Genomic DNA, 20,987 nt, shown 5'->3' with positions numbered 1-20,987 from the left:
CATTCTATTAGGGAAGAAAAAACAACAATAACAATACAACACTAAGAAATCCCATTTGTTCAAGAATATGAAAACATTTTTGCAGCTGAGAATAAAAACTTCCTGAGCCCAAAATATTATTTTCTTATATTATTGCATATTTGGATATTTAGATACATTGTCAATGTTTGAATATTGTATTTTATACATTATCTACAGGTCCCTATTTGGATCTGTTTATAATATATTTTTCCCTGTTTCATTTTCAAGTTCAAAGTATAGATCAAGAATCTATTGCACAAAGAGCAGAGAATTAATCCCTGGCCCCAAAAACCACCATCTAAATTCAGTTATCTGAAAATTAATATATAACAGATAATTCTCCTTACCTATTCGTGCTTTCTTACACCTTCCATGTTTGTCCTTCATAAGTTCTTCTTTTGAGATATCATATTTCAACAACTCAAAAGAATGTAGGAACTAAATAATAATAATAATAATAATAATAATAATAATAATAATAATAAGTGCATATACATGCTTAAAAACCTCACTGTCTTACTTTATTCTTGGTCGGATAAAAATGTAATAAAACAGATAAAAATTAATAGATAGTACCCAATTACATTTGAGAGATTTGGAACAGCCTGAAATATACTGAAGTATACTGACAGTATTCTGAGAAGCTGTTACAGAAATTGTTCATATCATGGCAAGAAATATTAAGAATACAGATGAGATATTTGTCTACTTTGATGATAAAAAATCCATTATTTTAGAGTATGGTCTGATTCAAACAATTTATATAAATTAAAATAACACGGTGCTTTTGATCAGTTTGTTGATTTTGCTTTAAACCTACCATCAACTTCTAAGTAAGAACATTACTGAAATGAAAATAAAGAAGACTCTCTGACAAAAAATCGAAATTAAATTTACAGGCATCTCAAAAATTACTTCAGCCAGATCAAACTGGAAACTTACAGGTCAATAGTTTGATTTAGACTTTCCTGCCTTCGTCCCCTGTCCACACAGTTAGAATTGCTAAAAGATCAGAAGCATTGCAGAGTTATTATTGTGGCCATGGGGAGGCATTTTCAGCGTCTCAGATTAAAAGCAGAAATCATTTGGAAATCATTAATTTCTTTTTGATGTTAACTGATCTGAATCTTTAGTACCATTTGAACAGTATTTTACTGTAGTATAATATTCATGATTCGCAAAAAGTCTGTACAAGTAGGAAAAGCATTTGAGACTGCCGTGGTATTTTTATGAGTGAAAGATGTGTATCTCCATTCAGAGTTTCAACAGTGGTCATGTGCATAAATTTATATTTCAGGTAGTTTGATATTTTTATTTTCTAGTTGCTAGGCATTTGTTTGTTTGTTTGCTTGCTTGCTTAACTTACTTCAGAGAAGAAAGTGTGATGCTGCCTTTAATGACTGAAAAAGTAGTCATTAAATTTTTGTGGGTTTGCTCTAGAACATGTATCTCCTGATTTATACCAAAAGTCAAATCAAAACTAATTTCTGATTCATTACTTAATATGTGTGGGCTTTGAGGAGGATAAACTCCAGTGAACACTGTTTTTAATCATTCCTATGGACATGTGCTTCTATATAGTCTGTTTTGTTTAGTTTAGTTTAGTTTTGTTTTATTTAATTCTGGGGGAAAAAATGGCAGCTTTGGCCGACTTTTTTGTGTATTTATTACAGGGTTACAACATATGTGCAGAGAACAGAGTCAAGTAAGGGAGTAAAAATAAATTTTCCATTTCCACGAATCAAACTTTGGACTGTAGTAAGCAGTTTCTTCCTTGTACATTCTTCTGCCTCTGACCTGCTCTTTTTTTTTCCTGGCTGACAAATTGGTTGATTGGTTGACTTGTGTACATTTACCTTTGAGAAGATGCCAGCACGTCCCACAGCTCCTATCTTATTTGTATAGTTAAAGAAACCAACATTTCCTTCTGTGGATCCATAGAATTCAAATATTTTAATTGGGCCAAACCTCATCAGAAATTCTTTCCAGACAGCAGGTCTTATACCATTTCCTAGAGCAATGCGTACTTTGTGAACTCTGTCCCCTTCTTTCTGTGAAGAGCAAAAAAGAAACATTCTGCAGCTGAGAAAGGGGATTTTAAATACCTCTAGAGATCTAAAATTTTCTATAGAAGATGAAAAATACCACTTTGACTAAAATACTTCAAAGGAAGATATTAGTTCTGTAAAAATAGAACAGAAAAACATCAGAATTAGTTTGCCTGAGGTTGAAGGACTTTCATAAGGCAAGAACTTTATTTTTGTAGTTCACCTTTGTTTTTTTCACTTAGAAATACAGTGCTTGTGTGACTGAGCACCGGAACAGGTTGCACAAACAGCTTGTGGAGACTCCGTCCTTGGAAAACTGAAAAAGTCATCTGGACAACATGCTGGACAACCTTACAACGTTTCCCTACTTGAGCAGGGGGTTTTGACCAGGTGACCTCCAGAGGTCCCTTTCAACCTCATCTATTCTGTGATTCTGTGAAATTCAGTAACTGATGTGTATATTACAAAGTTTAAAAGACTCATTTTATCTTGAAAAAAGTATTATTATTTTTTTTAGTATGTTCAATATCACTATGTTTAGTATGTTCAATATCATTGGATCACATGGAAATTATTTTCTGAAACAACTGCATAGGTAACATCCTACCTTAGAAAAAAACTATGACACATTATGGTTGATTCTACACATGAAAGGCTCAACATAAACCAGCAGTGTGCACTTGCAGCCCAGAAGACCGATTCTGTCCTGGGCTGCATCAAAAGGGGTGTGACCAACAGGTCAAGGGAGGTGACTATCCTGCTCTACTCTGCGAGTGAGGGCCCACTTGGAGTACTGCCTCCAGGTTTGGGGCACCCAGCATAAGAAAGATGTAGACGTGTTAGAGTGAGTCCAGAAGAGGGCCACAAAGATGATCAGAGGGCTGGATCACCTCTCCTGTGAAGACAGACTGAGAGAGCTGGGGATGTTCAGCCTGGAGAAGAGAAGGCTACAGGGAAACTTCATTGTGGCCTTTCAGTACTTAAAGGGGGCTAACAAAAAGGATGGAGGAGGACTCTTTACTTGGCTAAATAATGATAGGACAAGGGGGAATGGTCTAAAAGAGGACCTAACTAAAAGAGGATAGATTTAGATTAGACATTAAGAGGACATTCTTCATTGTGAAGGTAGTGAGGAACTGGAACAGGTTGCCCACAGTAGTTGTGGATGTCACATCCCTGGAGGTGTTCAAGGCCAGGTTGAGTGGGGTCTTGGCCAACCTGATGTAGTGGGTGGCATCACTGCCTATGGCAGGGGGGTTGGAGTTAGATGACCTTCAAGGTCCCTTCTAACCCAAGCCATTCTATGACTCTACGATGTTACTTGGTATTAAATTTAACAAGCCTGTCATGTTGCCTAAGGAACCTGGAAAAGTAACATAATGACTTTAATCTCCTTAACTGACCTCATATAATTGGGTGCAGTTTTAATCTTAAGATCAAATTCAGAAAAGCTGTTAATCAAACTTGGAGTCAAAAATAATTCTTAACCTGTCATGGTTACATGTCAGTTATGTCATTATTGTGAAATATTCAGAGGTTTTCTGCATTGCACCAGACTGCTCAACTATCTATATATGAACCTGTAGTCAAGTATCTGCCTATGAAAAAGTCCTCGCTTTTTCTGGATATATAGGTAGGATTGAGTGATTAATCTACTGCCATGACTGAACAACAATAGAAAGTAAAAAGACCAAATTATTTCAGGTCCACAACAATGGTTTCCTCAAGCCAAATAAATGTATTTTTTTTTTTCCATTTTTGGTGTGATTTAAAACTTATAAAATTGTAATAATAAAATTGATTTCTAAATAACAGAGTTGATTTCAAAATGGAAAGCTGAAATAGTCTAACTAACTAGAATTACACTGAAATATTTTAAATGACTCAAAGTGTTTTAATGTTTTTGCCTAATATTGAGATAAAATTGTTTTGTGAACTCTGGGTTAACTGATGATTTAATTTGATCCAGCACTGCATGTCTGACAGACAAATAATATTTTGTCACGATATGACCAGCAGAAGTGCAGACTAGACTCCACTTGTTAGGACAGGAGTGGAAACTTCCCTGCTTCTGTTTAAGTAGCTCTGCTTTCTTTTGTCATTGTAAAGGTAAACCTGAAAGGACAGCATGGCACATGATGTGATCAAACTCCGTTATGAACAAGTTGGTGGGCTGGTTGGGAGAACTACTTTATATCTAACATTGTATCTTCTTTAACACTTCATCTTCAGAGTAAAATAATGCTGTTTTGTTGCTGTTGTTTGGTTGTTTTTTTTTTGTATGTATGTGCGTTTTTGGTTTTGTTTTGGTTTGGTTTTCAAATAGCTGGTGTGACTGACTCTAAGACTTGAAGTAAATTTTAGAATGTTCAGAGATTACAAGGCTAAGAGGAACTATTATGCTGGTTTCATCTTCACATTATTTCAAATTTTAAAATGTATTTGAAGTTTTGTAATTCTCTTTAAAAACACTCCTTGGCACATAGTCTGTTTTGTTTGTTGCCTCGTATGTGGTACCATGTTTAAAATATATTTTTTCTCATAGGTACATGGATGCTGTATCAGCTTCCTATAGACATGTTCCAGTCAGAGTTGGGTTCTAGTTGCAGGGTCCTCATCTAGGTAGCCCTAATTCTGGGCAACACCAAGACTGCTTTGGTCTGGCATGCCACAGCACAAAGAGTTTAGGTGAAACATATCTGCCTGACTTATTGGCATAAGCAGGTTTCTTTCACTGTGGAAGAATCTGTGTGGTGCACAATAGATTATAGGTAGTACACTTTGGTAAGAGAACTGATCTTAACAGGTCTCTGTATCTACACTGGTCCATTTCTGTTGACATCCTGAACTTCCTTAACAGCTGGACCACTGTTCAGTTTTTCCCTCTTTTTACCAGTTGCCAGTTAAACATCTATTTCACTCTGTTAAATTCTTGTTATTGAGCCAAGTGAAGGAAGTTCTTCCTGCCTTTTCATGCAGGAGAGACCTTTATACAACTAGTTTTGTCTAGTTAATTATTCCTTTGTTTTTTGATCCATGGACTACTGACATAATGTTTGTACAGGCTTGAGGTCTGGCCAACAGCTTTTCTAGCTTGTTCCCTCCGATGCCTTTTTGTCTTTGACCTCTCTCCTACATCCAGACCATACAATAATAATTCTCTGTTCAAATCAGCACATGAATTCTCTCAGATGTTGCTTCATTGCTAGTTCTTCTGCCAATTTTTGGGCAATGAAGTTGGAGAGCATTTTTTAAACTTTTGCTTGTACATGATGTTTTCTGTGGTAGGTAGGAATCTTTGTCACCTTCCTTCAGTAACTTCCTAACTCCCAAGTATAAAATTAAGAAAATTAACCAATCTTAGTCACTTTCCACCATCACCTAGAAACAAGCATTGCAACATAATAATATTTTCATGCTTACATGTTTGCTTTTCTGCTGCTGCTCTGCATAGTGACATCATACTTTTTTTCCTAAGTCTAATCATGATTTAGCTCCATGCCATTCAGACTATTGTTGAAGGGGCAAGCAAGATTTTGCACCACACTAATAACCATATGCCTTTTACAAGGATGATTCTATGATCATATTCGGAGTTATGGAGCAAAAGGTGTATTTGGAGCAACTCACCAGGATAAAATAGATAAATGAAATAAATAAAATAAAATAAAATCAGCACATCCAAAGCCATGCAAAAATGAATTATCAGCTACTAAGTACTGGGTAGAGTAGCCTTCTCTTAATGAGTAATTAGTTTGGAACAGAGCAGTGCAAGTGGTTAATCATTTGATCTAGTTCACACTCTTTTGATCACCAAGTCTGATAAAGCATCTCCTGCTTATACCTTTTCCTTACTGACCTGCCACTTACCTATCACTCAGATAACAAGCCAACAAACTTGGTTTTACAGAAGAATTAGTGCTAGTTTGTAGGAATAACTGTCCCATCCTGCCAGGCTCATACCTACATAACTCCAGTAAATGTACTTATACATACTTCAGTGCTATTGTAGAGCTACAAACAACACAAGGTCCAAAATTTGTATCCACTACCAAACATTAAGAATATTATACCATTGAGAAATGAATAATTTATATCACTTAGAAAATACAGATTTACTTGTAAAGGAGAACTTACACTGGGCTGGTTACAAAGGTAACGACAGAGTTCCCCAATGTACAAAAACATTGTCGCATTGTATTTTCTACAGTCATTCCAAAACTGGCTTGCAGAAAATTTCTTCTTCAAAACACAAGTTGCTCCTAGTTGATGAAAACAGATAAGAAAATTCAAAATAGCCGTTAAAATCTATCTTTCCTTCTATTACTACTGTTAAAGACAAGTTATCTTTTCTTAATGATAAATTCATCTATTTAAATAAATTGTAAGTTATTTCCAGCAAGTTCTTTCTTTTAAATGTGACTAGTACAATGGAGCCTTGCTTCTCATATTTCTCAGCAATATCTAAAAACCTACAGTATAAGAAGCAGTAGAATAGAACCTTTCAGTCATCTCCAGTTATTAGGAATAGGCCCAAGCCTAACCATTTTTTTTATGTCAAGATGGTTACTGGTGTAAGCCTGAAAAGAGAGAGCTTGCAATGGGAGAGAAGGTAGCTTGCAGTCGTCTTTGTTTGTGTGGGCAGGGAAACTATCTTAGAGCCTTTATTATTTCTGTCTTGCTCCCCGTCTGTGTTTCGTGTCAACTCATCACCCTCAATTTGTTTTTGCAGCTCTAAAGTTGCTTCATGCTTTCCATTCTAAATGACATCCTTTCCTAGAGTTCTCATGCCTCCCACCCTGTTCCTTTTCCATAGTTTTTTCTAAGTGTTGTCAGCTAAGAATTTCCCAATTTCCTTGCTTCTGTCCTTTCCAAAATGTGTTTTTGCCTAAGTCCTACTTGTCCCACATAAAGTTTCCCAGTGCCTTTCAAATTCCAAATTCCTTCTAGTCCACTTTTTCCTACCTCCCCAGTTCCTCCTTGACCCAGGTACCCCCTCTCTTGCAAGACATGAAGTTCTCTGAGCTCTTCAGCCTCACTCATCTCAAAGCCTGTCTTGTCATTCAAAACCCAGTCTGAATAGCTCACCTAAGAAAACTGTTATTCTATTTTTTCTTTCCCAAGACAAATCAAAGCTTCAAACCTTTTCATACACTACTTCCCCCAACCCCTTCATGTTTCTGTTAGGCAGCAGCTGTCTGTTATCTGTTGCTGTAACCCATCACACCTGCCCATGCTGTCCCTGAAGAAGTAAAGCACTGAAATGGCTTTAAAAGAGCTCAGATGTATAATTACCATAGGGGAAAAGAAAAAAAAAAAAAAAAAAAAAGGCAAGACTCTGAGGACAAGAAAGGAGGCCACATCTGAAAAAAATTTGATTGCTAGTCCTGTATATAAAACTCCAAGAAGACTATTATCAGAATCAAAAGCTGAGACTCAGACTTTTCAGACTTTTGCTGTAGGATACAATGTAATTTCAAGTTAAACTTACAGAACACATGGAGTCATTTCAGCAATATATATAATTCAAGTCATGTAATGTTGGATCTATGTAACAGTTAGTGTCTACTCCAAGCTTCAAAACTACAAATAGATCTTGTTTTCCCACTGAGGAAGGTGATAAAAATGAGAAGGTAACAAAAGTCTATTGGGACTCATAATGTTGGAGTTACTCATCAAATGGAGTTACTCACCAAATGATAAGATGTTACAGCATTCTTAACTTAATGAAACTTCACTTGAAGGTAAATATTACCTAATTCAATGCATCCACCAACGCCAAGAAGAGATGCACTGATGTGGTACAAAGGAAGAGTGAGATACATAATATCCTGAGAAGTTGCTCCACACTGAATAAATGCTAAACAGGCAGATAGGGCTCTTAGATGAGTGATGATAGCAGCTTTTGGAAAACCTGCCAAAGGGAGAAGAGCAAATAATTATAAATATAGTGCTTGCATTAATAATTTTGCTGCAAACATAGAATTATGTTTGGAATATATTGGGAGAGTTGTCTTTTCTTCTTAGTCTTTGTCTGTCCTGTCTTTCAGTCTTCACTTCATATCTCCTTAGCCTCTCAGCTTCTCTAAGACTATTTGATCCTGTTTGATCCTGTCCTCTTCTTGACCTGGGGAGGAAAGTCCATACCTGTCACAGACCAGTGGAGACCAACTGTGTACGCAGTGTTCCCTTGACACAAAGAAAGAAATGAAAAGGTTCTGAAGAGTCCTTGTGTCTTGTATCCTCAGCTTCTATTTGCAGTAAGAGTAACTTTTATTATGAACTTGTTTGGCTTGACTAGAGGAAGGATTCTTCTTTCCTTCCCAGTGATGGAAACTGAAACTTCACTAGTCAGGTCAGTCACAGAGGAAAAGTTTCCTCCCGAAGCTTAAGCACTTGTGGTGGCTGTATTTCTTTCTAGTCTGGACTTGTGAAATTCTGTTACTATGAACTGACAGCAGCTATTAGAGACTGACTTTACTGCCCTTCCTTTTAAGAAATCAAGTTCAGGCATGGAACATCTATATGAAATTTCACTAACTAGTATTATGTCATTGTTATGCCAAAGTAAAAATGGCCTAAAGTGTACGACACTTTTAACTAAACAAATGCCTCCATATCTTGACTGCAAAATTCAAGTTCTGTCTTTTTGTGTGCCTGTCTTGCTTCTAAATTATACCAAATGAAGTTTTTGAAGCTGCAGTTGTACGTTGGTTTACACATTCTCACCTGTACTTCCTGATGTAAAAATATACATGGCTGTGCATCTTCCGTTATTGACAGCTCTAAGGTGAGATGGAACAGGGTGATCAGGAACCTTGTCTAGCTTGTCCAAGATAGTGCCAACATGCTGGAAAGGAGAACTGGTGCTCATCACCCAGACATTAACATTGTTTTCCAAGAGATGAAAGATAAACTCAGTCTCTATTGATCCCAAACAATCTGTCAAGTTAAATAAATAAATAAAAAAACACCACTGTTATTAAAATAATTGCAACTATAGCCCTGATTGTCTGCACTGGAATTATCTACCCAGCCACCATGTACTGTCAGCCACAGGACAGCTCAACCTATCAGACAGGGAAAAAAATAATCACGATGCTTAATTAAAACTAATAATATAAAAATAATGATGATATTTATGCTTAATTTCTCTATACTTCTTATGTGGCTTTAGTTGTAATAAAAAAAAAAAACAAACTGATCTTTATGGCATTAAAATATAGGATTTAATTTAGTCAGTATGCTACAACATTTGCACATTTTAAAGCTTTCAAAGCATAATACAACTACTGAGCCCTCACAGGTTCACATATGTGAATTATGGAAGTATTGCCAACTTGTATTCAGGATGGGAAAAGAGTAGTAGAAATATTAAATAAATTGCCCAGTATTACATAATATGTCAGTTAGAGGGCCAAAATTAAATTTATGCTAAACTGTTTGCTTTAAGCAATGCTACCTTTGGACCACTCCTTTGAAGCAGTTCTAAAGTGACTATACATTTGTATATATGGATTTTAAGTATAAAGAAAAGGTCAGCCTTCCAGTAGTCAGTATAGTTGTATCTATGTAAGCCAATAAAGAGAAATAGAAATGCTGCTGAAGTATATCTCCCAGCTGTTCACTTGCTCATGAGTAACTGCTCATGCTGTTACATTGTCCAGTAGTTGGAGTTTCAGTTTTAAGCCTTTTATTATACTAATTAATTCCACATATGTTGGTGTTTATACATTTTAAATTCAAACAAGCCTTACTCTTTCCCTTCCTTTTTAGCCAAATTATGTGTATGTATATACACATGTACTTATGGAGGTGAGCTGAGGGGCAGGCGCTGAGCTCTGCTCTCTGGGGACAGCGACAGGACCTGAGGGAACAGCATGGAGCTGGGACGGGGGCGGGTCAGGCTGGGTGTTAGGAAAAGGTTCTTCACCAAGAAGGTGGTTGGACACTGGGACAGGCTCCCCAGGGAAGTGGTCACGGCACTGAGCCTGATGGAGTTCAGGAAGCATTTTGACAATGCTCTCAGACCTATTGTCTGATCTTTGGATGGTCCTATGTATAGCCAGGAGAAGGGACTGGAATTCCTTCCAAATCAGGGTATTCTATGATTCTGCTTCTATATTGTGCTGTATATCAAGTGCTTTCAGCTTTGAACTGTTCTGATTATCTATTTCTGATAGAAAGCCAAACACAGTAGAAAGTAGTAAACCAAATACAATGCAGAACTAACCTTCTCCTATCACCACTGCTTTTGCTGCACATATATTGCAACAGTGCAGGAGAGATCTGGATCGGACATTGAAGTTGAGGAAAGCCACCACACAGCCCAGTTTTGCCAGTCCAAACCACACATGAATGAAGTCAGGTCCATTACCCATCAGCAGGGCCACAGTATCACCTTTTTTCAGAGCCCCATAGTGTAGGAAGACTTGGGCTACCCTGTTACTCCTCCTGTCCACATCCTCGTAGGTATGCACATTCCCTTCATAGATGAGGAATGGCTTGTGGGGTATCTTTCCCACTCTATGCATGAAAAGATCAATTACTGACAGAATTCCATTTTTTGCCCGTTTCTTTATCATTGATTTTAACCTCTTCCGCTTCAAGAAGAAGACCAGATCCTCCCAGAAATAAGGGAAAAAAATCTTCAGAGAGACAAACAGTGCCAGTATTCCTCCAGTAACTGTTGAAAGCCACATGCATGCCATGCTGGGGTGAAAATAATAGATTAGTTATGCTAGAGATATAAAATACAATACATTAATATAATTAATAAGGAGTTTTAGGAAGACAGACACTGCAAGATAATAAACTAATTACATTCCCATCAAATAATTTGACAACTCTTTAAAATACTGTATTGGAGTTCACTAAAAACAAACAAAACAAAACAAAACAAAAAAAAAAACAAAACAAGAAAAAGGGAAATTGTGCAGTTTGGAGAGACATTCTAAACTGAATAAGAGTGAAAGAGTTCATTCAGAGTGGAAAAAAAAAGGAACGACACATTTTTTATAATGTGGCCAGGACAAGAATAGAACAAAAAAGACATTGACAATTAAATACAAGATAGAAATTTAGAAATATTAAAAATATATGAAGAACATACCAAAAAAAAAAAAAAAGATATAAGTAGGGAAAAATATCGACACAATTTTTCTTAATCTGGAGTCAAAATTCTGTCTACAGTACTTATTATACCACAGCAAATCTTAAAGAAGTAATAATCAAAAAGTTAAATCTCGTAGCATCACATTTATATTATTAACCTTGATTAAGTATCCTGCATCTGTAAGATGCACCAAATATTTGTTATTGCATCAGGTGTTTTTTTAGCTCCAGTGGAATTTGAGACCATCATGTAGTTCTCCACAGACAGTAGGTTTGAATAGTCTTGAAGAGAATGTGAACAAACACAAATTTCAAGTAATATGTTGTGAAATTTCTGCATCTTCTACAATAGTCAAATTTCACCTCAGAGTTTTCTGGTATTGGTGATTAACAGCTGTGTATTATTTATATCGTGTTTGTTATTTAAAGTAGTACCCAGAAGTCTCAAACAATACCATGAACCGTTGTTACAAAAATACATGTGAAGTATTGAAAAAACACTTATAGCATAATTGTTATTAACATATTTCAGGTAACCATTGCCATATTTTCAATTGACCTTAGAGGAATTGGAGGCTTTTGAACAATCATGCAAAATCCTTGCATTTTTAAAACATGTTAAAACTGACCAGTCATGTTTTTAAAGTTTGCAGGATAACTACAAATCTTTACGTGATAATCTAGGATTAAGGAACACATCAACAGTCTGTGGGGCTTTTCTAAATAATATAGCCTCCACTTTGTAGTTCAGAATTTTTTTTACCAACAAGCTGTACTTTTGATATGTTCATCAAGCTTGTTTACACTTTTTACAATAGTCACACTACCCTGTATAATTTACTACCTTGTATAATTTACTATCTTGTATAATTTACTACCTTGTAGATTTTTTAGCAGCAAGTAGGATCTTGTATATACAACAAAGTATATGCAACATTGTATGGGATAAAAAAAAAAAAAAGCAGATCAAAAATGAAAGCCTTGTTACACACATTGTGTACAAATGTATAAAAGAAGTTAAAGTATGCAATGCATTTGGTATTTTTGTTTGTTTGATCTTTGTCTTATTATATGTTAAGGTCTTTTGTCAGACTAAGAGATATGTGCTTAAAATCTGACTTTTTCATCTCTCCTTTGCATTCTTTTTTCCAAGTTTCAAACAACAGAATTTTGCATGCTCTCAGATATTTTCCATGAAATCTTGGAAAGAGCACTTAAAACATTAGCTTGAAATAACCAAAATAACCAGCCTTGTATTAATTAATGGGTGATTTGGTATTTCTAGTCTTCATTTATATGACTAAACTCATTTTATATCCCCCCCAGAAAAATTGTTACTGTAACAAAAACTGGGTTTTGGCCGTTCTCAGTCTGAAATCCAATCCTCTCTTATAAAAAGGGATAACAAAACAACAGACCTGCCACTACAGCCAGAACTAGACACAGCTACTACATGTGCGCAGACCAATGACAACATACAATGTAGGTCTTACAGGTAGGGGACAAACAAACAAACAAAAAAACAAAACACCAGCACAGGAAACAGTCAAAGAGCTGGAGAAAAACAATCCAGAAATGTTCTAATAGCAGCTTTGTTCCAAACCCAGGGGAACAAGAACAGTTTTGTATGTTGGCCCTGATGTAAATTTTGTGTCCTTGTTCTCTAAGATATCTTAGGTATCTGAGATATCTGGTAGAAATACTGTTTTTAACAGTTGCTACAAAGCCTCTATTATTATTGTTGTTATTGTTATTGTTATTATTATTAAATTATTTTAATAAATACTTTGCTGCAAATTAAATCGGAATTGAATTCAAGAAAATTGGTCACCAAACTCACATTACTTCTTTTTGTGTGTGTGTTTTAGACTAATAAATTGTAGCAATCTGGAGTTTCGTTTACTTACTCTCTCTCTGCTTTATTCCTGTTTGTTTATTTTAAGCCTTTCCACTGCAGTCACAAGGGTTTAAAACACTTCTTTTTAATGAAAACTGAGATCTTAATTATGTCATAATACATTGAGTTTGAAGGAAAACACAAAAGACTGAGAAAGTAGTCAATGGTATTGAAGCATACAATTAACTGCTTTTCAATATCTAGGCAACCATATTGATAATGACAAACAAGTGGAAAGGTTTCCAAATACAGTGAATCCAACTTTTCACAATGAATACAAATACTCTCTTTTCCAAGCAATTGGTCTGCTTTCTCAGTAAAACAACGTTACCTTGCTAAAAGCAATGCAATCAATAGGCAAAAAAAGTTCAGTTTAGAAGCTCATTGGACTGTTTGATTAGTAAGAATAAATTAAGATGTTTATCTGAATGAGGCAAAGGTACAAAAAGCCAACCTCAGAAAAGTGTAATGCAAGCAAATAAAGGAATCAGTCTGGTCTGACTTCAGATGCATGCTGTGAGCATTGTTTCATGTAAATAATAAATAACATATAACAGAAATGCTAACACCAGAATTTAGCTAAGTTTGCAACCACCCAGCATGTGAAGGTCAGTAATGTTACCAAACAAGTATTTTCTTACCACCTCTTTGATTTTATAGTACTCCTCCTGGACACCTCAGGTCTCCTGTTCTGTATTTCTTTAGCCTCTCAGCTCGCTGTCCTGCAGTGAAGTCGCCAGCAGGCAGGCAGGGCAGGCAGGGCAGGCGGGGCAGACAGGACAAGTATGTGCACCGTGGGCAGCCCTCGCTAGCAGTGACCAAGGCTGGCCAGGTGCCCGGTGCCGCCAGGCTGGGCTCTGCTTCCTGCCTAGCCCCAGCCGTTGGAAGGCTGCCATCCTGGCCCCCCAGGGGTTTCCAGGGGGGACACTGAGGCAGCCCGATGGTGGCCCAGACAGGCATTAGGCTGCAGGACCTGACTGCTGCGAGTCTTCGAGATAGAGAGTGACAGAGAGCAGGGCTGCAGCAGGTGTGCCTGCGGGGGGAAGTACTGCTCTGCCTGGTGGCCAAGCTTCAGGAGGAGGTGGGTAGGCTGAGGAGCATCCCAGAGTCTGAGAAGGTGATAGATCAAAGGACCTGTGCTCTGCACTCTCTGGTCCATAGGTGCCAGCCTAGCACAGCCAACACTGAGGCTGATCCAGCACCTGTTCAGCACCGGGATGGAAATAGAGAGGGAAGGACAGGGAGAAGTGGAAGTAAGTCACCCTGGAGCCACAAGAAGATCCTTTCCTTGCACCCCCAGCTATTTTTATGTCATAGGTAAGAGGATCTGAGTAAGGTAGACAAGGGACATAATGAAATGGAGGGAGAGGAATCAGTGCATGAGATGCTAAAACTACCTCCCTCACCAAGGTTAGATCAACAAACTCCTCACATCAAGAACAGCATTAAGACCAGCACTGGGAAGAAAAAAGTTACAGTTACAGGGCACTCCCTGCTGAGGGGAACGGAGGCTCCCATCTACAGACTGGAGTCTATTTTCAGAGAAGTTTGCTGCCTCCCCAGAGGTCAGGTCAGGGATTTCACCAAAGAGCTTAGCACAGCCTTCAGAGCCTTACCCACTTCTTCTGTTTCACATAGGTTAGGTACCAGTGATGTTGCATCAAGAAGTTTTAAAAGAGATTTTAGGGTACTGGAAAAATTGCTGAAGAATTCACCACCTTAACCATTCTGCAGTGCAGCTGCTCTGGTAGTATTTTCCTCTATCCTCCCAGTAACAGGGAAGAAACAGGCAATGCCAGGACATCAATGTCTGGCTCCAGTGCTGATACCTCTTCCAGAATTCTGGTTGATGTAGCTACATCAGATTCTTCGAGACACAAGATCTGCTGGGACCTGACAAGAACCAACTATTTAGATGGGGAAGATGTTTCTTCACCTGTAAAATAGCAGGATTGACTGAGAGGGCCTAAAACTAAGATTGCTGGGGAAGGGAATACCACCAGGAGTGCTGTAGGTGTGTCAGTGGATGGCACAGTTAATGGGAGTATTTACACAGGTCCAGGGAGCACCAAAGGTTTGGTAGCCCATCTGAAATGACTGTACACCAATGCACGTAGTATGAGAAGCAAACAGGAGGACCTGGAAACTTTGATCCAATCCCAGAACTAGGGCATCGTTGGTATTAGTGAGTCTTGGTGAAATGATTCCCATGGTTGTCGTACTGGGATGGAGGACTATCAGCTGTTTAGGAGGAACAGTCTGAGCAGGCAAGGTAAAGGTGCGGCACTGCGTGTAGGAAAGAGATTTGATTGTACAGCCCTTTCAGTTAGGGATGATGTGGTTGAGAGCCTCAGGGTAATCATTAGGGGGATGTATGGACAATAAAGTAGAGGTAGTTGTGGCTTTCTGCTATCATTCACCCAGCCATGATGGTAGTACTGATGAGTTATTTTGTAGGCAATTAGAAGAAATCTCTGGATCACCAGTCCTGGTCTTTGTGGGGCATTTCAACTTCCCAGACATTTATTGGGAATATCTTACTTCAGTGACAAGCAAGTCTGAGTAACTCCTAAAACATATTAAAGATAACCAACCAGGAAAAGTGCCCTCCTAGACTTGTTGTATATAAATAGAGAAGACCTCATAGAATCATAGAATCATAGAATATCCTGAGTTGGAAGGGACCCTTAAGGATCATCAAGTCCAACTCTTGATACTGCACAGGTCTACCCAAAAGTTCAGACCATGTGACTAAGTGCACAGTCCAATCTCTTCTTAAATTCAGACAGGCTCGGTGCAGTGACCACTTCCCTGGGGAGCCTGTTCCAGTGTGCAACCACCCTCTCTGTGAAGAACCCTCTCCTGATGTCGAGCCTAAATTTCCCCTGCCTCAGCTTAACCCCGTTCCCGCGGGTCCTGTCACTGGTGTTAATGGAGAAAAGGTCTCCTGCCTCTCGACACCCCCTTATGAGGAAGTTGTAGACTGTGATGAGGTCTCCCCTCAGCCTCCTCTTCTCCAGGCTGAACAGGCCCAGTGACCTCAGCCGTTCCTCGTATGTCTTCCCCTCCAGGCCTTTCACCATCTTCGTAGCCCTCCTCTGTACACTCTCCAACAGTTTCATGTCCTTTTTGTACTGTGGTGCCCAGAACTGCACACAGTACTCGAGGTGAGGCCGCACCAGCGCAGAGTAGAGCGGGACAATCACCTCCCTTGACCTACTAGCGATGCCGTGCTTGATGCACCCCAGGACACGGTTGGCCCTCCTGGCCGCCAGGGCACACTGCTGGCTCATATTCAACTTGCTGTCTACCACGACCCCCAGATCCCTCTCTTCTAGGCTGCTCTCCAGCGTCTCATCGCCCAGTCTGTATGTGCAGCCAGGGTTTCCCCGTCGCAGGTGCAGGACCCGGCACTTGCTCTTATTGAACTTCATGCAGTTGGTGATCGCCCAGCTCTCCAACCTATCCAGATCCCTCTGCAAGGCCTTTCCACCCTCAATCGAGTCCACAACTCCTCCAAGTTTGGTGTCATCAGCAAACTTGCTCAAAATACCTTCTATTCCTACATCCAGATCGTTTATAAAAATATTGAAAAGTACCGGCCCTAAAATGGAGCCTTGAGGGACCCCACTGGTGACCGCCCGCCAGCCTGACGCAGCCCCATTTACCATAACCCTTTGGGCCCTGCCCGTTAGCCAATTGCTCACCCATCGTATGATGTTTTTATTTAGCTGTATGGTGGACATTTTGTCCAGTAGGATCCTATGGGAAACCGTGTCAAAAGCCTTGCTGAAGTCCAAAAAAATCACATCAGCTGGTTTCCCTTGGTCCATCATACGGGTGATCTTATCATAAAAGGAAATCAGGTTAGTTAGGCAGGACCTACCCTTCACAAACCCATGCTGGCTGGGACCAATGACTGCTTTGTCCCCCAGGTGCGCCTCAATAAGTTCGAGAACCATCTTCTCCATGATTTTACCAGGCACTGACGTGAGACTGACAGGCCTGTAATTGCTAGGGTCTTCTTTCTGACCCTTCTTGTAAATCGGCACAACATTTGCCAGCTTCCAGTCTACCGGGACCTCTCCAAATTCCCAGGATCGTTGAAAAATAATTGAGAGAGGTTCCGCGATGACGTCCGCCAGCTCTTTCAGCACCCGGGGATGAATCCCATCCGGACCCATGGACTTGTAGGGATCCAGGTGGAGTAGCAAATCCCGCACACGTTCAGGGTCGGTTGGGAGTTTGTCATCCCCACCGTCCCGGTCCTCCAGCTCAGGGCACCCTGGGTCCCGAAGCCCATCATCGGCATTGAAGACAGAGGCAAAGAAGGCGTTAAGCGTCTCTGCTTTGCCTATGTCATTGTCTGTGAGGAGACCTTCCCTATCAAGGAGCGGCCCTATGTATTCTTTAGTTCTCCTTTTTCCATTCACATATCTGAAAAAGCCCTTTTTATTTTCTCTCACAGACACAGCCAGCTTCAACTCTAGGTGTGCTTTGGCCACCCGAATTTTCTCCCTACAAACACGAACAGCATCCCTGTATTCTTTCCATGACACCTGGCCCTCCTTCCAGTAGCAAAACACTCTCTGTTTCCGCCTAATCTCCATTAGAATGTTCCTGGTCAGCCACGCCGGCCTCCTGCCCCGCCTGCCTGACTTGCGATATTTAGGAATTGCCTGATCTTGTGCTTCTAGGAGGCATCGCTTAAAGAATGACCAGCACTGGTGGACATCGAGGCCTTCAAGAGCAGTTTCCCAGGGGACCTTGCTGACTAGTTCCCTGAGCAGCCTGAAGTCCGCTTTCCCCATATCAAGGGGTGAGGTTTTGGTGGCACTTTTCCTTCTGTCACCGTAAATTTTGAACTCAACCACTTCATGGTCGCTATGACCAAGGCGGCCACCAATCACCACATCTCCCACCAGACCCTCTCTGTTTTCTAGCAACAGGTCTAGGAGGGCACCTTTCCTAGTTGGCTCCGTTAGCACCTGCACCAAGAAGTTATCATCTAGGTGCTTCATGAACCTCCTGTACTTGCTCGTGTCAGCCGTGTGGCACTCCCAGTTAACGTCTGGCAAGTTGAAGTCCCCCATAAGGACAAGGGGAGTTAATCTCGAGGCCTCTCTTAGTTCTGTAAAGAATAATTTATCGGCGCTATCGTCCTGGCCAGGCGGTCTGTAATAGACTCCCACAACGACATCCCCTTTATTCGTTTGTCCCTTGATCCTTACCCAGAGGCTCTCAACTTTGCCATCGCCGACCTGAAGTTCCACACCGTCCAGCCCCTGCTTCACATACATCGCCACCCCACTACCTCGCCTACCCTGCCTGTCCCTCCTGAAGAGCCTGTAACCATCTATCGCAACACCCCAGTCACAGGACTCATCCCACCAGGTTTCGCTTATGCCGATGATGTCGTAGTTGCGGGACTGGGCCAGGACTTCTAGCTCATCCATTTTATTCCTCATACTGTGCGTTCGTGTAGAAGCACTTCAGGTGCGTCTCCTTACACTCAGCACCTTGTGGATCTGCCCAAAGGACCTCACTGGCACACAGCCCCTCTGATTCTAGCGTACCTTCCCTTAGGTCTTCACCGGCGTGCCTGGTTTTAGCCCCTTCCCCCTTCGACTCTAGTTTTCAGTCTAGTTTTTTTAGACCTCATGAGAGATGAAACAGTAGGTGGCTCTCTTGGTCACAGTAATCATGAAAAGGCTGAGATTAAAATTTTTGGTGAAAAGAGAAAAATTGTCAGCAACGTTGTTACCCTTGATTTTAAAAGAGCAAACTTCAAACTATTCAAGGAGTTAGTTAGCAGGGTCTCCTGGAAATTTGCTCTTGAGGGCTGGTCCATGAAAACTGGTTAGTTTTCAAGAACCATCTTTTAAAAACATAGGAGTAGGCAATCCCATTGTGTCATGAGTCATGTAATTGGGGCAGAAGACTGTCTTGGTTGAACAGTTCCAGTTCCTTCTGGAATCCAAGCAGAAAAAACAAGTGTGATCTCTCTAAGCAAGGTTAGGGTACACAGAAAGATTACAGAGCTGCAGTTCGCAGCTACAGGAAGAAAGCACAAAAAAGCCAAAGCTGATCTAGAGTTAAAATTGGCCGGTGATGCTTCAGATAACAAAAAAGGCTTTTTAAGTATGTTAGTAGAAATAAAATGTCTAAGGAAAACATTAGACCATTACTGGATGTAGCTGGTCACTTAGAAGTAGGGATGATGAAAAGACAGAGGCATTTAATGCCTTTTTTACCTCAGTCTTTAACGTTAATGGTAGGCCTTGGGTTGCCTGGTCCTGCAGGCTGGAGGGCCATGAGTGAAGCAACATGAGCAGCAGCATTCCATTTGCTGACACCAAAACTGTAAAGAATCAGATGTACCAGCTGAATATTTACAAGCCCATGGAGTTTGATGGAATTCATCACAGAGTACTGAGGGAGTTAGTGGAGGTTGTAGAAGGACACATCTCCATTATCTTTCTGATGTCTTGGGAATCTGGGGAGGTCCCCACTCACTGGAAACTAGCCAATGTTACCCCAATTTACAAGAACGTCCCAGGGGAAGACCCTGGAAGTTACTTATCTGATAGTTTAACTTCAATACCTTGAAGAATTATGGAGATGATTACCCTGAGCACTACTGAAAGGCTCTTAAATCATGGCGCAATCATCAGGCCCAGCCAACACGGGTTCATGAAAGAAAAGTCTCTCACTAGTTTCGTAAGATCACCTGCTTAGTGGACAAAGGTGGTGGAATTAGTTTCCCTGGATTTTAACAAGGCTTTTGATACAGTCCCTCACAGTGTCCTTCTGGAAAAAAATATCCAATTGTGAAATGCACAGGTACACAGCATACTGGATGAAGAACAGATTGAATGGTTGGGCTTAAGGGGTTGTGAAAAGGGGCTACATCTGGTAGTGTCCAGTCACAAGTGGTGTTCCCTCAAGGCTCAATCTTGGGGAAAATTCTGTTTGATATGTTAATTATGTGGATGCAGGGGTTGAATGCATCCTTAGTAAACTTGCTGATGATACTAAAATGGGAGGTACTGTTGACTCTGTGGAGGGACAAGTGGCTTTGCAGAGGGATCTAGATTGATCAGTGCACTGGGCCATCAGCAACAGCATAAAGTTCAAAGAAGGAAAACACTGGATTCTGCATCTCAGATGGGGTAATGCCAGACACAGGTACAGGCTGGGAGATGAGTGACTGGAGAGGCTTTCAAGGCCAGGTTAGATGAGGCCGTGAGCAACCTGATCTAGTGGGTGGCACCCTTGCCTATGGCAAGGGGGTTGGAACTGGATGATCTTTGAGGTCCCTTCCAACCTGAGCCATTCTATGATACTATGATAAAGAGAGAGCAGCTCAGCAGAAAGGGACCTGGGGGTGCTGGTGACAGGAAGCTCAGCATGAGCCAGCAGCGTGCCCTGCCAGTGAAGAGGGCAAACTGCATTGAGGGGAACATTAAGCACGGCAGAGCCAGGCAGCCAAGAAGGTGATTCTCCCCCTGTATTTAGCATTAGTGTGGTCTCCCTTGGAGTACTGTGTGCAGTTCTGGGCTCCACAATTTTAAAAAGGATGTTGAGATACTTGAATCCATACAGAGGAGGGCAACAAAGCTGGTAAAATAGTTGGAAGGCATGTCTTGTGAGGAGAGGCTGAGCACACTGGGTTTCTTAATCTTGGAGAAAAGAAGGTTGAGGGGCAACCCTCAACTGCTTCCTGAGGATGTGAAGTGGAGAGGGAGGTGCTCATCTTTTCTCTTTCTTATCTGGTGACAGATCTTGTGAGAATGGCTCAACGCTGTGCCAGAGAAGGTTCAGACTGGACACTGGGAAAATGTCTTTGCTGAGAGGGTAGATAACATTGGAACAGGCTTCCTGGGAAGGTCGTTGATGTTTTAATT

General features: G+C 40.4%; 1 protein-coding gene across 3 annotated transcripts in view; it reads right to left on the bottom strand.

Annotated features, from left to right (window-relative positions):
• SLC27A6 (solute carrier family 27 member 6) overlaps positions 1-14,468 on the bottom strand; it is a 22,426-nt gene extending 7,958 nt beyond the window's left edge. The window contains exons 1-7 of one of the 3 annotated variants that reach the window (XM_083818954.1): positions 13,722-14,468; positions 10,303-10,781; positions 8,799-9,011; positions 7,825-7,983; positions 6,207-6,331; positions 1,878-2,072; positions 369-459 (exon numbers count right to left, since the gene is read on the bottom strand). In XM_083818954.1, coding sequence (XP_083675080.1) covers positions 369-459; positions 1,878-2,072; positions 6,207-6,331; positions 7,825-7,983; positions 8,799-9,011; positions 10,303-10,780 — 1,261 coding nt within the window. In that variant the 5' untranslated portion in view covers position 10,781; positions 13,722-14,468. Of the gene's footprint in view, positions 1-368; positions 460-1,877; positions 2,073-6,206; positions 6,332-7,824; positions 7,984-8,798; positions 9,012-10,302; positions 10,782-12,601; positions 13,175-13,721 lie in introns of those variants that run through there. The other 2 variants (XM_083818953.1, XM_083818952.1) reach the window with 2 other exon arrangements.
• Between the last annotated feature and the right edge of the window lie 6,519 nt (positions 14,469-20,987).

This window comes from Anser anser, assembly GCF_964211835.1.
Source record: "Anser anser genome assembly, chromosome: Z".
Taxonomy (NCBI): domain Eukaryota; kingdom Metazoa; phylum Chordata; class Aves; order Anseriformes; family Anatidae; genus Anser; species Anser anser.
The sequence above is the reverse complement of the archived record's forward strand: the minus strand, read 5'-3'. Positions and strand labels throughout refer to the sequence as shown.